This window comes from Homalodisca vitripennis, chromosome 1 (assembly GCF_021130785.1).
Source record: "Homalodisca vitripennis isolate AUS2020 chromosome 1, UT_GWSS_2.1, whole genome shotgun sequence".
In the NCBI taxonomy this organism is placed as follows: domain Eukaryota; kingdom Metazoa; phylum Arthropoda; class Insecta; order Hemiptera; family Cicadellidae; genus Homalodisca; species Homalodisca vitripennis.
The window spans coordinates 113890796-113902481 of NC_060207.1; the positions used below are offsets into that span (position 1 = coordinate 113890796).

The following is an 11686-nucleotide window of genomic DNA, read 5'->3' on the forward strand; positions in this document are numbered from 1 at the left end:
TTTATACGCTCTTCATGTCGGCTGTCCCCGCCTGTCATTCATTCATGAAGTTTCAGCTATAAAGTGATAATAAGAAGACAATTTGTGTTTGTAAATGTATTTATTAGTTTACACTCATATATTTATTGCTTAATAACTTAATACATACACAGTTCAAAGTAATACTAGTAAAATATTATTTTATTTTAACTTTGAGATGCCTGTAAGTACAAGTAGACCCCTTTAGGTTATGTTGATTCATAAATCAGTATTATTAGCAACATATAGGCTAACAAATTCCTTGTGTTTTAATATATTAAAATGTAATATTGTAAATTTATAAGTTTAAAAAAGTCTTAAAACTATAGAGGCTTTGAAGTTGAAAATATTATGTGAGTTTTAACATATTTTCTTTCCAAACCTAGATCTGTATAAAGATTTTGTTAATATCAAATAGCCTAATATACATGTTGTGTTATGTGCTTATATGAGAGTTCCTTCAGTGATGTTCTGATTGTTATATCAAAACAACCATAAATGAAATATTGAAATAACTTGTTGTAAATTGAGTATGGCATAAATAAGAGGCCATCATGGCAATTGAATCATTCATATTGATGATTATCTAAACTAGGCCTACCAAAAAGTTGCAGTGTAATAAGCGACCACCAACACAATCGAATGATTCTAATCATCGATATACATGACCATCCAAAGGACTGAAAGCAAAATGTCAGACCAAATAACGTAATAGATATTTCAAAGAACAATATGGTTTTGCTAGTTTTCAATCTTAGAAATTAATGTATAAATATTAATATAATTTACAAATTAAAATATAATTACAACAAAACAATAACATTTACTTACCTTATGTATTTTCAAGGATAAACATGACTGCTTGTTAAACAGAGAAAACACGTCACTCTTCTTGCTGCCATTAATCAATCACAACATGGCAATAAACTTTCAGAAACAAAATTTTTAGGCGCTGATGGCAAACCATATATTACACAAAAATAGTCTTTAAATTTTAGGTTTTATCTAAGTTAGTTTATCCAGGGGATCGGGAGGAATTGGGTTTTCTGTAAGAGACATGAAGAAGGGATAACAGGATTATCATCATTCTCACAAGAAATTTGAAACTGAAATTGGCAGGAATTTGATGGAGGGAAGTATAGGTATAACAACTGCATTAAAAGGTGATTTAAAAGTGTTTAAATACTTTTTATGTTTTTCATCATTATGGCCACAATTTCTACTTCCATAGATGATTCATCATTTCTACCTCTATGGTGAAGTTTATTCATCACTTTTCCTTTGTCATTTCACTCATGTTTGCCATTTCACAATTTCCTTGGACATCTTTGTGTTGCTTTTCCTGATTGGTTAGATTTGATTGTGCAGTTCATTTAAAGAAATATACTTTCTTTTTTTCATGGTGCTAATGAGTGATGTTTTTCTGCATATTCAATGTTAAAGTCATAGTATTATTGTATCAGAATGGATAGTAAAGATGTTATGTTGTTATCTTTTTATGGGAATTTAAATTCTTTGTGTTCTTCTGTTATGTATGTCTAGATCAGGATCAAACTTAATCTAAACCCTCAAAACACAAGATCTTACTTTAAGTCCTTCAAATCAAGAGGGCTATGATCCTCCTCTCAAGTTTCTTGGCATATATTTGCAGAGTGATTTAAAATGGCAACATCATATTATCTGTAGATGGAGCTTATATTGGTTACTGTTAACCTATATTAAAACATAAAACCAATATTTAAGACTTTTATTGTTTTGTGAGGCCTTTCGATTGCGAGGCTATCTTCTTCAGACACATCACAAATCGAAAGGTCTCACAAAACAATAAAAGTCTTAAATATTGGTTTTATGTTTTAATGTAAGTTATCATGTTATCTATTATGTGATGAGAAAGATTTCAAAAGGCATATTCTTGATAAGATCTTTAAGAAATAAAGTAAATCAGGATATCGTACTTAGTGTGTATTATGCCTTTGTACATAGTCAGCTAAACTATGGAATCACCCTTTGGGGAAACTCTGTCTATTGTGATAAGTTATTTGTTTTGCACAAAAAAAATCATTAGGCTTATTTGTAATTTGCCGAATATGACTCACTGTAAACCATATTTTATCAAATTAGGCATTCTTTCCCTCCCATACCTGTATGTTTTTTCTACACTAATGTACATTAAAGAAATCCTCTATGCTTTTCAACATATAGCTGATATTCATGGTTATGAAACAAGGAATAGGCTAAATATTGTTACAAAGAGATGTAATTACTCTAGCACTCAAAACAGCTTTATATATCAGGGCATTAAGTCATTCAATGCATTACCTAGTGGTTTTAGTCTTTTGGCAACACTGTATTTTATAAATTTTTAGTTAGTTTTACACCTGGACCACTAAATTGTAGTTTTAAATTAGGCCTAGGCCTATTAAACAAAATATTCACCGTTTTGATGATGTCTTGCAAAATGACAAAAAACTTTACTCTTGAATATAGTAAAGAAAACACCAAGAAAGTATAAATTTAATACTTTCAAGATCTATTGCATAGTCTTGAAAGTATTAAATTTATACATTAGTATAATAGCCTTATAATAAAATTCTGTAAAAAAATAAAAGTTACGTTTTTTAACAAGTAACTAGCACAATGTTAATAAAGTTTGAGAGGCCATTGTGTACACAGTGTAGAGCTTTAAAATAAGAGTTTTCTTTAATTGTTGTCCTTGTTCTGTGAAGTCCTACAGATTTTAAGAATAAACTAAAATCATGCTCCATGTATTTGCAGGCATATCACTCAAGTTTCATGACCTATGACAGTATGGTGGGCAACATGGCTGTCCTGCCTTTCAAGACCCAGTTTAGAGGTCCAGCACCGATCATGACATCCAAAGATACAGACATTATTGATGAAGCACTTTATTATTTCAAAGCCAACGTTTTCTTTAGAACATACGAGATTAAGGTAGGCCTATATGTTTTAGTTGCTTGGGTTATGGTTAGTGGTGTTTTATTAGAAGAAGTAAGTCATAATATTTTGAGGAAAATGTATAGGTGTATATCTTAAACCTGTTAGGGTAGACACGAGTGCTGGTTAAGTGCCGCTCGCCTGGGACAGAATGCTGAATTACATGCTGGTTACGTGGTCTGCATTTGGTATTAAATTTTTCTCTTATTTTGCTATGTTTCCATTAGATATCATCACTATTTTAAAAAAATACACAGTTTAACATTTTTACTATTAAATAGTCTTTAGTTTTTTTATTTTATGTAAACATTTTTATATGCATAAAAAGTTTTCAATTCAAATTTCTTTTAACTTACATTTTATATAACAATACAGAACAACATTTATTTTAAGTTATCATTGAAATTAATTGATGCAGGCCTGAATAATTACTACATCAACGGGCTTAATTTTTAAAATTACTAAAACTCTTTCAAATTTCCTTTAGGAGTAGCTAGCTATGTGCACTAAGAAACCTTAGCAAGTATAACTGAACTAACTGTACTGAAAATAGCTATTATATGCTAGGGACCATTATTTTGTAAACTATGTAATATATTATATATAGTAGTGCATTATAACACACATAGTGAAGTATACTCAAAAAGATTTCACTGGCAACAACACTATAGGGAGCAGCAGTGAAATACGGGCATTTAGACTGTTTAACATAAGGGTGACCCTGATATAATATTCATACTGTGAATTATATTGAAAAATCATATTTTGTGAAACAAAAGTTTTGAAAATCTTATTTTTTCAGAGTGAAGCTGACAGAGTTCTTATATACATCACTCTGTACATTACAGAGTGTCTCAAACGCTTGCAGAAGTGCAGCAACAAGAACCAGGGGTTGCAAGAAATGTATGCTCTAGCAATATCCAAATTTGACATTCCAGGAGAACCAAGTTTTCCACTAAACTCTGTCTATGCAAGACCGATGAATGCCAATGAAGCTGGTAAATAGTTTAACTAATATACAATAACTGCTATAACAGGTACTTGCTTTATCACACACACACACACACACACATGCGCTGATACGCCATAGAGTCATATAAACATATTGCTGAGTCTCTGTATAAAGACAAGAATTCACCTTGATTTTGAGAGAGCGTTTCGTTTGGTGGATATTGATATTTTGTTGAAACAGATGATGAGTTATAGAATTAGAAATAATGCATTACCTTGCATATGGTCTTTTTGTAAACACCGAAAACAAGCCGTTAAAATTGAGGATCATATAAGCGGAAATTTACAGTTTAAATATGGAGTGGCACAGGGAGGAGTTCTTGGACACCTCCTGTTCGTTTATATATATATATATATATATATATATATATATATATAAAAACACATATATATATATATATATATCCCACAAATATTATAAATGCGAAAGTTTAAATGTTTGTCCTCGAATCACGCTGAAACTGCTATACGGATTGTGCCGAAATTTGGAACAGGTATAGTTTTTGGTCTGAATTAACATTTAGAGTGCTTTTTACCACCCATAACACATTCATTTCACCAAATAACTTAAAGTCGAATTCAAATTGAAAAATTAGTTTGTTTACATTCGAATGTTATGATAAGAACAAAACTTATTTTGACAGCTAGCTATAGTTCGACAAACTTTCTGAAACATCTGTTTACTTTTGAATTTTATCAATAATAAGTAAACAATGCTTGATCGGTAGTGTAATGCAGATAGTAAATAAAACATGAATATATAAATTTTACTTCAGATTGCACCAGTGACGAATAAAAATCATCTAGTGCATTAAATACTGTTATAAAACTAACCTTAATGAACAAAGTTATGAATGTTTTCACATAAGTTACTTTAAACTGGCGGGCTTCATTAACATTATGATATTACATTTTAACACTTTGTACCCTGAGCCCGAGTATAGGTCGGGCCGCGTCGGCAGCGCCTGCTACCGGCGCCCGAGTATAGCTCGGGTCGTGTTATTTAATTGTACTATTCAGCTCAGTCATCTTCTTTTTGGATTCAAACATTTTGATTATGTTCATTTGTTGTCCAAGTTCGTATTTGTTGGTTTTGAGATCCCTGGGTCACATTTTAGTAATGAAATACGTATATTTACCGTCGTAATACAAGCGAGTCTAGACAGCTGATCGTAGGTGCCGCGGCTGATCGTCGGTACTGTCAGTTTGCTTTGTAGTGTTTCATGTTGTGTGTTGTTGTGAGTCTTAGTGATGTCTTACGAAGTTTTCTACAAATCTTGCCGACAAATACTGAAGCAAACGTTATTATAATGTATTATAAATGTGAATTTAACTGTTTGTAAATAATCAGAACTTTAGTTTCTTACTGAATGAAGTAAAGGCAAATTCAAGCAGTGTGAGGTTATTCGTGTGTTTTGTTTTGTATTTACACTCGCTTTGTTCTTTCTTCTCGACCTTCCGTTGATTTTCTTTTATATTCTTTACTTATTATTTTCGAGTTTAAATAATATGGGTGATGAAATCAAAAGTGATGCAATTCGCGATCTTTTGTTTGACTGAGAGTCGGAAAGTGACGATGATTTTGATACACACCTGGGACCAAATATTGATTTTATGAACGATCTAAACGAAAATGTGCGAGATCCTGTATTAGATTCAGACCATTGTGCTTTAAAAATTACCACACTAAGGCGAACTACCTGAACTAACAAGCTATGTAGCAAAAACTTTTTTTGTATTTTTTACATAACATTCAATAGTATGTAATAATTTTATTTTGAAAATAAACTTTATATTTGTATACATTTAAAAAAGTATGTATCTCTATCTTTAAAAAGATATATAGTATGAGTTTATAACATAATTACTGTAATAACACAGAATTTTTTTTAAAGCATCATAAAACCCCCAGGGAGCCACACCGAAACATGTATTAAGGGCCCAGGGTACAAAGTGTTAACAATGGCTAATGGAAGAACAGAGAAATGAATACTAACATGCCTCAACGGTTCATTCTTTCTCTAGCTATAGTCCAAAAAACAAGTGTAACCATAAACTTTAATAACGATTATTTTGGAAAGTTGCAAAACCCTAATAAGAATTTGCCTCTTATACCGAAAGTACATAGTAAGTAGGTAGGACTCTCCCCTAGGTCGTAATAGGCTTTTCAGTCCTACTTATGTGTGTATTTTCTTCATCAGGACAAGGTAAACTCAACACTATGTCAACACGATTTTGACCAAAGTAGATTTCCGAGAACTAGATAATCGAACGTATTTGATCGAGGCAATATGGCAAGCTAAACTGTGACATAGTAGGTAAGTGAATTTAAATGGTCTTAAGTAAGCACTATTTAACCGAAGTAGGCATCTCAGTCCTACGTAAGTATATATATATATATTTATTCCTCGTCAGAACAACAAGGCAAACTCTACTATAGTACTGGAAATATCTTAGACCTGAAATATATTATGACAAGGACTGGAAATATACGCTTTTTGACCGCAGTAAGTTTCCGAGACCTGTGTGATCTGAGATTTATATTTTCTTGATCGGGATGACAAGGCAGATTCAGCTTTGACGTTATTTATATAATTAATTAGAACCAGAAATGCTCCTTCAGGTGCCAAACACGATATAATAATTAAGTTAAACTCTGTTACTATTTACCATGAACTTAAATAATATCTACCTGATGTATGCCTACTTATGTTTTAAAATTTGTATAGGACTCCCCATCATAATTGCTTTTACTAAGTAATATAAGGACTTTGGTTCTAAGGTTGCGTGCGAAGCCGCGGGTAACAGCTAGTATATATATATATATATATATATATATATATATATATATATATATGCAAAATTTCAAAAAGTAAGTTTAATTTGTTTTGTAGGTGGTATTAGTGAGTGTTCCACAATGTAATTCCCAACTTTAGACATAATGGGATGATATGTGTTTTACTGTGTTGGGAGAAAATTAGGATATGACATAATAATTTTGAATTATAAAAGCTGTTGATATTTTTTAATTAAAGAATTGATTTTTCTTATGTATTAGTGCAAAATATTGACAATCGTCACTCTCATAAAAAGTTCTCTCATAATTGGCAAGTACGAGTAACTTTTACCAGCTATAATAAATCAAATCAAGATAGATAATATATGTTTATTTGATTTATTATGTATAAAATGAGACTTAAGTACAATGGAAAATATGTCAACATTTTGTAATAGAATAATAAATATTCAAAAAGCCAATCTCATCGGCTTTTAGCATTTTTTCATAATACCTGCGAGCCGATCTCATCGGCTCTTTGCACTCAAGGTAAAATAATAAATGTTTACAGAAAAAAAGATCAAAGATATGAAGAAAGGCAATGTATAAGATGCTGGTACGCTTGATTTTCTTATCATCTATTCTTGGTGGGAGGACTTCATTGTTATTAGGTAGTCTTGATATAATGCCCAGACTGTACTGATAGGAGACCAAATTCCAAACTTAAATTTGTTGGACACACAACCGATATATCAATGATTTTTGTTCTATCGCAGATGCAATGCGTCAATACCTCCAGCAGTTAAGGCAGGAGACAGGAGTCAGAGTTTGCGACAAGGTGTTCAGTGGTGACGACGGGAAGCCATCCAAGTGGTGGCTCTGTTTCTCCAAGAAGAAGTTCATGGACAAATCTCTTTCAGGACCCGGCCAATAAGAAACTCCAGAAATAGTTTTATAATTTGGTCCTTTGCTTTTAAATAATATTATAAAACGAAATGAGAATAATTGCTTTTATTTGTTAAATTATAATACAGATCGCCAGTTTGTAAATAAATATTTAAAAACCGTCCTTGTTTGACCTTCTCCCTCACTTATTTTTGTGATATTGCTATTTATACTTTCTTACTTGCAATTGACTTACAATCAGTCTATGTGACACATGTCCTACTTCACATTTATTATAGTATGCAAATAAAAAAAACTCATAGACCACTAAATTTACAAAGAGTTACTGATTTCAGTGATTTTCTTTTTACAGCTGAAAATCACATGATTGAAAATTTTTTTGTTTAGTTGGCGTTCTAGTGGCAAGGAGTAATAATACTCTTTTCTGAAGTTTATTTTTTTATTTTATTTATTGACAATCAGCAATATAGAATTTTACATAGATCAGGTCATAACTTTATCAGAGCTTAGATTATAGCTGTAATGATGGAGAAAAAGACACTATTGATGTAAACATTCATAAGTGTCCCATGTGTAATTGATGTATACATGGGCGATATCAACATCAATTGCCTGGACTCAGGTCGTGAACAGAATGTGCTTGAGGAAATGCTATTGAGTTATAATACTATCAGAATAATGCTTCCTGCTACAAGAATAACACCCACATCGCGAACATCTATTGATTGTGTATGCTCCAATTTAAGAGACGAGGAACTTACTGTACAGGTGCTGCATGAAGCCATCTCTGATCATTCTGCTCAACTTGCTGCTGTGAACTCTCATCCTGAAAACGCCTCTTCGTCTTTCATAAAAAAACGAAATTTTACAGATAGAAATATTGCAGAGATCAAGCATAAATTAGCTCAGGAATCGTGGAATGATTTAAAGACTAATACAAGTACAGATTTTGCCTACAACTTTTTTAATAGAACAGTCAATTTGATTTTAAACCTTGCCTGTCCTTACAAGTATACAAAACCGAAAAGAAAAAAAGGAATTAGAGTATTTGACGCGGAAGCTGACAACTTGAAGAATGAATTTCTAAGGGCTCAGTCACAATACATACTCACGGGATTGTTAGAACATAAGCAAGAAGCTGCTCTTAAAAAGAAAGACTACGATATCAAGTTGAATGCCTTAATGCGACATGCAACAGCTGAACAAATTGCCCTCTCTGAAAACAAATCTAAAGCTGTATGGACAGTAATAAACAGAGAAAGAAAATCCAAAACTTCACCTGGTCTCCATAAACTTATAGGCCCAACAGGAGAAGTGATTACTGATCCTCAGAAGATGGCAGATTTGATGAATATCACTTTTATAAAGCTGGCTGATAAAGCACTTGCAGCTAACCCCCAATCAAATCAATCAACTAGTAGTTCCAACACTCCAGACCTCTACCTGCAACCTACTACAGTTAGGGAAGTAAAACATATTATAATGTCCTTAAAAAGCAAGACATCTGCAGGAATAGACGACATATCCTCCAAACTTCTCAAGGCCTGCTGTAATGAGCTTGCACAGCCACTGACTCTTCTCATAAATTGTCACTTAAGGAGGGTAAATTCCCATGTTACCTAAAATTAGCCAAAGTAATACCTTTGTTCAAGGAAGGCAATTCTGCTGAAATTTGTAATTATCGCCCAATATCTTTAATATCAACATTGTCCAAAGTTTTTGAAAAAATTGTGCTGTGCCGCCTCTTGGAACATTTGAAATACTACGATCTACTAACAGCACAGCAACATGGCTTTATAAAGGGCAGATCTACAACAACAGCAATAGTAAGTCTAGTAGAATGTATTATTGACAAGCTTGAAGCTGGAGACACCACCACTTCAATTCTACTAGACTTCAGTAAGGCATTCGACTGCCTCGACCATCACCAATTATTAATGAAGATGGCACATTTTGGGATGAGAGGAATCACGGCTAGTTGGTTTCGAAGCTACTTAGAAGGCAGACAATAGATGGTTGAGCTGAAATACTTGGATAAGGGGTGTACAAGATTAGTGAGATCAAAGCCCTTAACAGTCACAAGAGGGGTACCACAGGGGTCCGTTCTTGGCCCTGTACTGTTTATTCTTTTCACCAGTGACCTCCCTGGATTTCTGGAACAATATTCAACTACCATCATGTATGCTGATGATACGGTGCTCCTACTAAGTGACAAAATGCCTAGTAGATTAGAGGTTACATCACACATTGCCATGGAGATGGCAATTCAATACTGCCACAATAACAACCTGGTGGTAAATGAGGCTAAATCGAAACAACTAGTTATGGGTAGAAGGAAACACAAAGTAGGGCTATTACCCAATATTGTTCCTGTGGATGTAGCCAAGTACCTAGGAGTGGTTATTGACAATGACCTCAGTTGGACTCAGCACATAGACAACCTATGTAAAAAACTAAGTACTGGACTGTATGTGGTGAAAAGAATAAAAGAAATTAGTGACAAGAAAACAGCAACTGTTGCATATTATGCAGTGTTCGACTCCCATCTCCGATATGGTCTTTGTTTATGGGGAAATTCTAGTTTACGGAATTTACAATGACCTCTTGTTTTACAAAAGAGGTGCCTGCGAATTTTGGTTGGAATGCAACCAAGAGAGAGCTGTCGAACAGCTTTTGTCGAGTATGGTATCCTTACCGTAGTAGCACTCTACATTCTTCAAGTGATAATGTATGCAATAGACAAAAACTTGACAAGAGGCAGTAATCTCCAAAGTCACAACACTCGTCACGCTGCAAACTTCAATTTGCCAGCTCACAGGCTAGCATTGTTTGAAGAAAAACCTTCTTACATGGGAGCAAAGTTATTCAACATGCTGCCTGATAACATCAAATCTCAAGAAGGAAGCCTGAACTTTAAGAAGGAACTAAAAAGATGGCTGCTGAGTCATCCCTTCTACACCATTGAAGAATTTCTGAGCTGGAGAACTCAATGGACTACATAAACCATTATGAAAATCTTATTATTTTGTATTGACGCTAATGTAATTCTCTAAGAATGTACAAATAAAGAATATTGTCTATTGTCTAAGGGAACCAGAATATTGTTGACCTTTAACCTTCCAAATGGCAATTAAAACAACCTCAAGTAGCAAGCCATTTTTGGGTATTTTGTACACATACTTTTTGTATGTCTTATTTTTGTAAGGTTGTACTCGTTCTATATATAAGCTGCTTATGAACATATGTAAAAAAAAGACAATGAGGTTTATGTTATAGTCACCAGTGTTGTACAAGAGTCCCAAAGTGAGTACGAAGGTGTGTCATTGTCATTGTCTCATCGTGGTGCACTCAACTAATTAATGTTTGAAAACTTGTATTTATTGTGTTGCAAGTGTTTTTTATCTCTAGTTGAAAATCATATTTTTAATACCAGGTGGTACTATTACATCATGTTTGCAACAGTCCAGCTGATGTATTGTTTTGCAATTAATTATTTCCTGCTCTAGTGAATTGAATTAGTTTGGTTAGGCAGAACAAGTTATTGATTTCAACATTTTATTTACTGTGTTATTTATATCAGTTGTTTATTTCTATCTACTTTTCATTTAAATCTATTTATAGGGCCTATGTAACATATTTTTTCCCAAAAATATTGAAATTCTCTCAAAGTTTTTAACATTGGCTACCAAATACATACAAGGATTATAGTTTCCTATGGGCAAAATTGTTTTTTGTTTTGTTTTACTTATATCAAACAAAAAATTAAAAATAAGAACTTTCAAATGTTTTTTAATTTAATAAAAAGTATTTTTTAAACTTGATTATATAACTTTTTCTGAGTGTAAAAATGTATTACCTGTAACTCTCGAACAGGTCATCTTTGCCTCAGATGGTAGGCCATTTTTGAGTGTTTTGTACTGGTACTTAACAAGTTGCTCATTGTTAAGGACTACATGGCAGCAAACAGTCTAAAAAAGGATTTTTGCTAACATGATTTGCCATGCACATTCCATAATAACC

At 32.9% G+C, this 11686-nt stretch overlaps 1 protein-coding gene across 1 annotated transcript; it reads left to right on the top strand.

Moving 5' to 3' along the window:
• Positions 1–10737, top strand: LOC124369676 (actin-related protein 2/3 complex subunit 3). Its single transcript, XM_046827731.1, has 4 exons — positions 1–202; positions 2794–2970; positions 3776–3971; positions 7537–10737. Exons 1-4 carry the CDS (start codon positions 197–199, stop codon positions 7692–7694), a joined length of 537 nt encoding a protein of 178 aa, XP_046683687.1. The 5' UTR covers positions 1–196; the 3' UTR covers positions 7695–10737.
• The last annotated feature ends 949 nt before the right edge of the window (positions 10738–11686 follow it).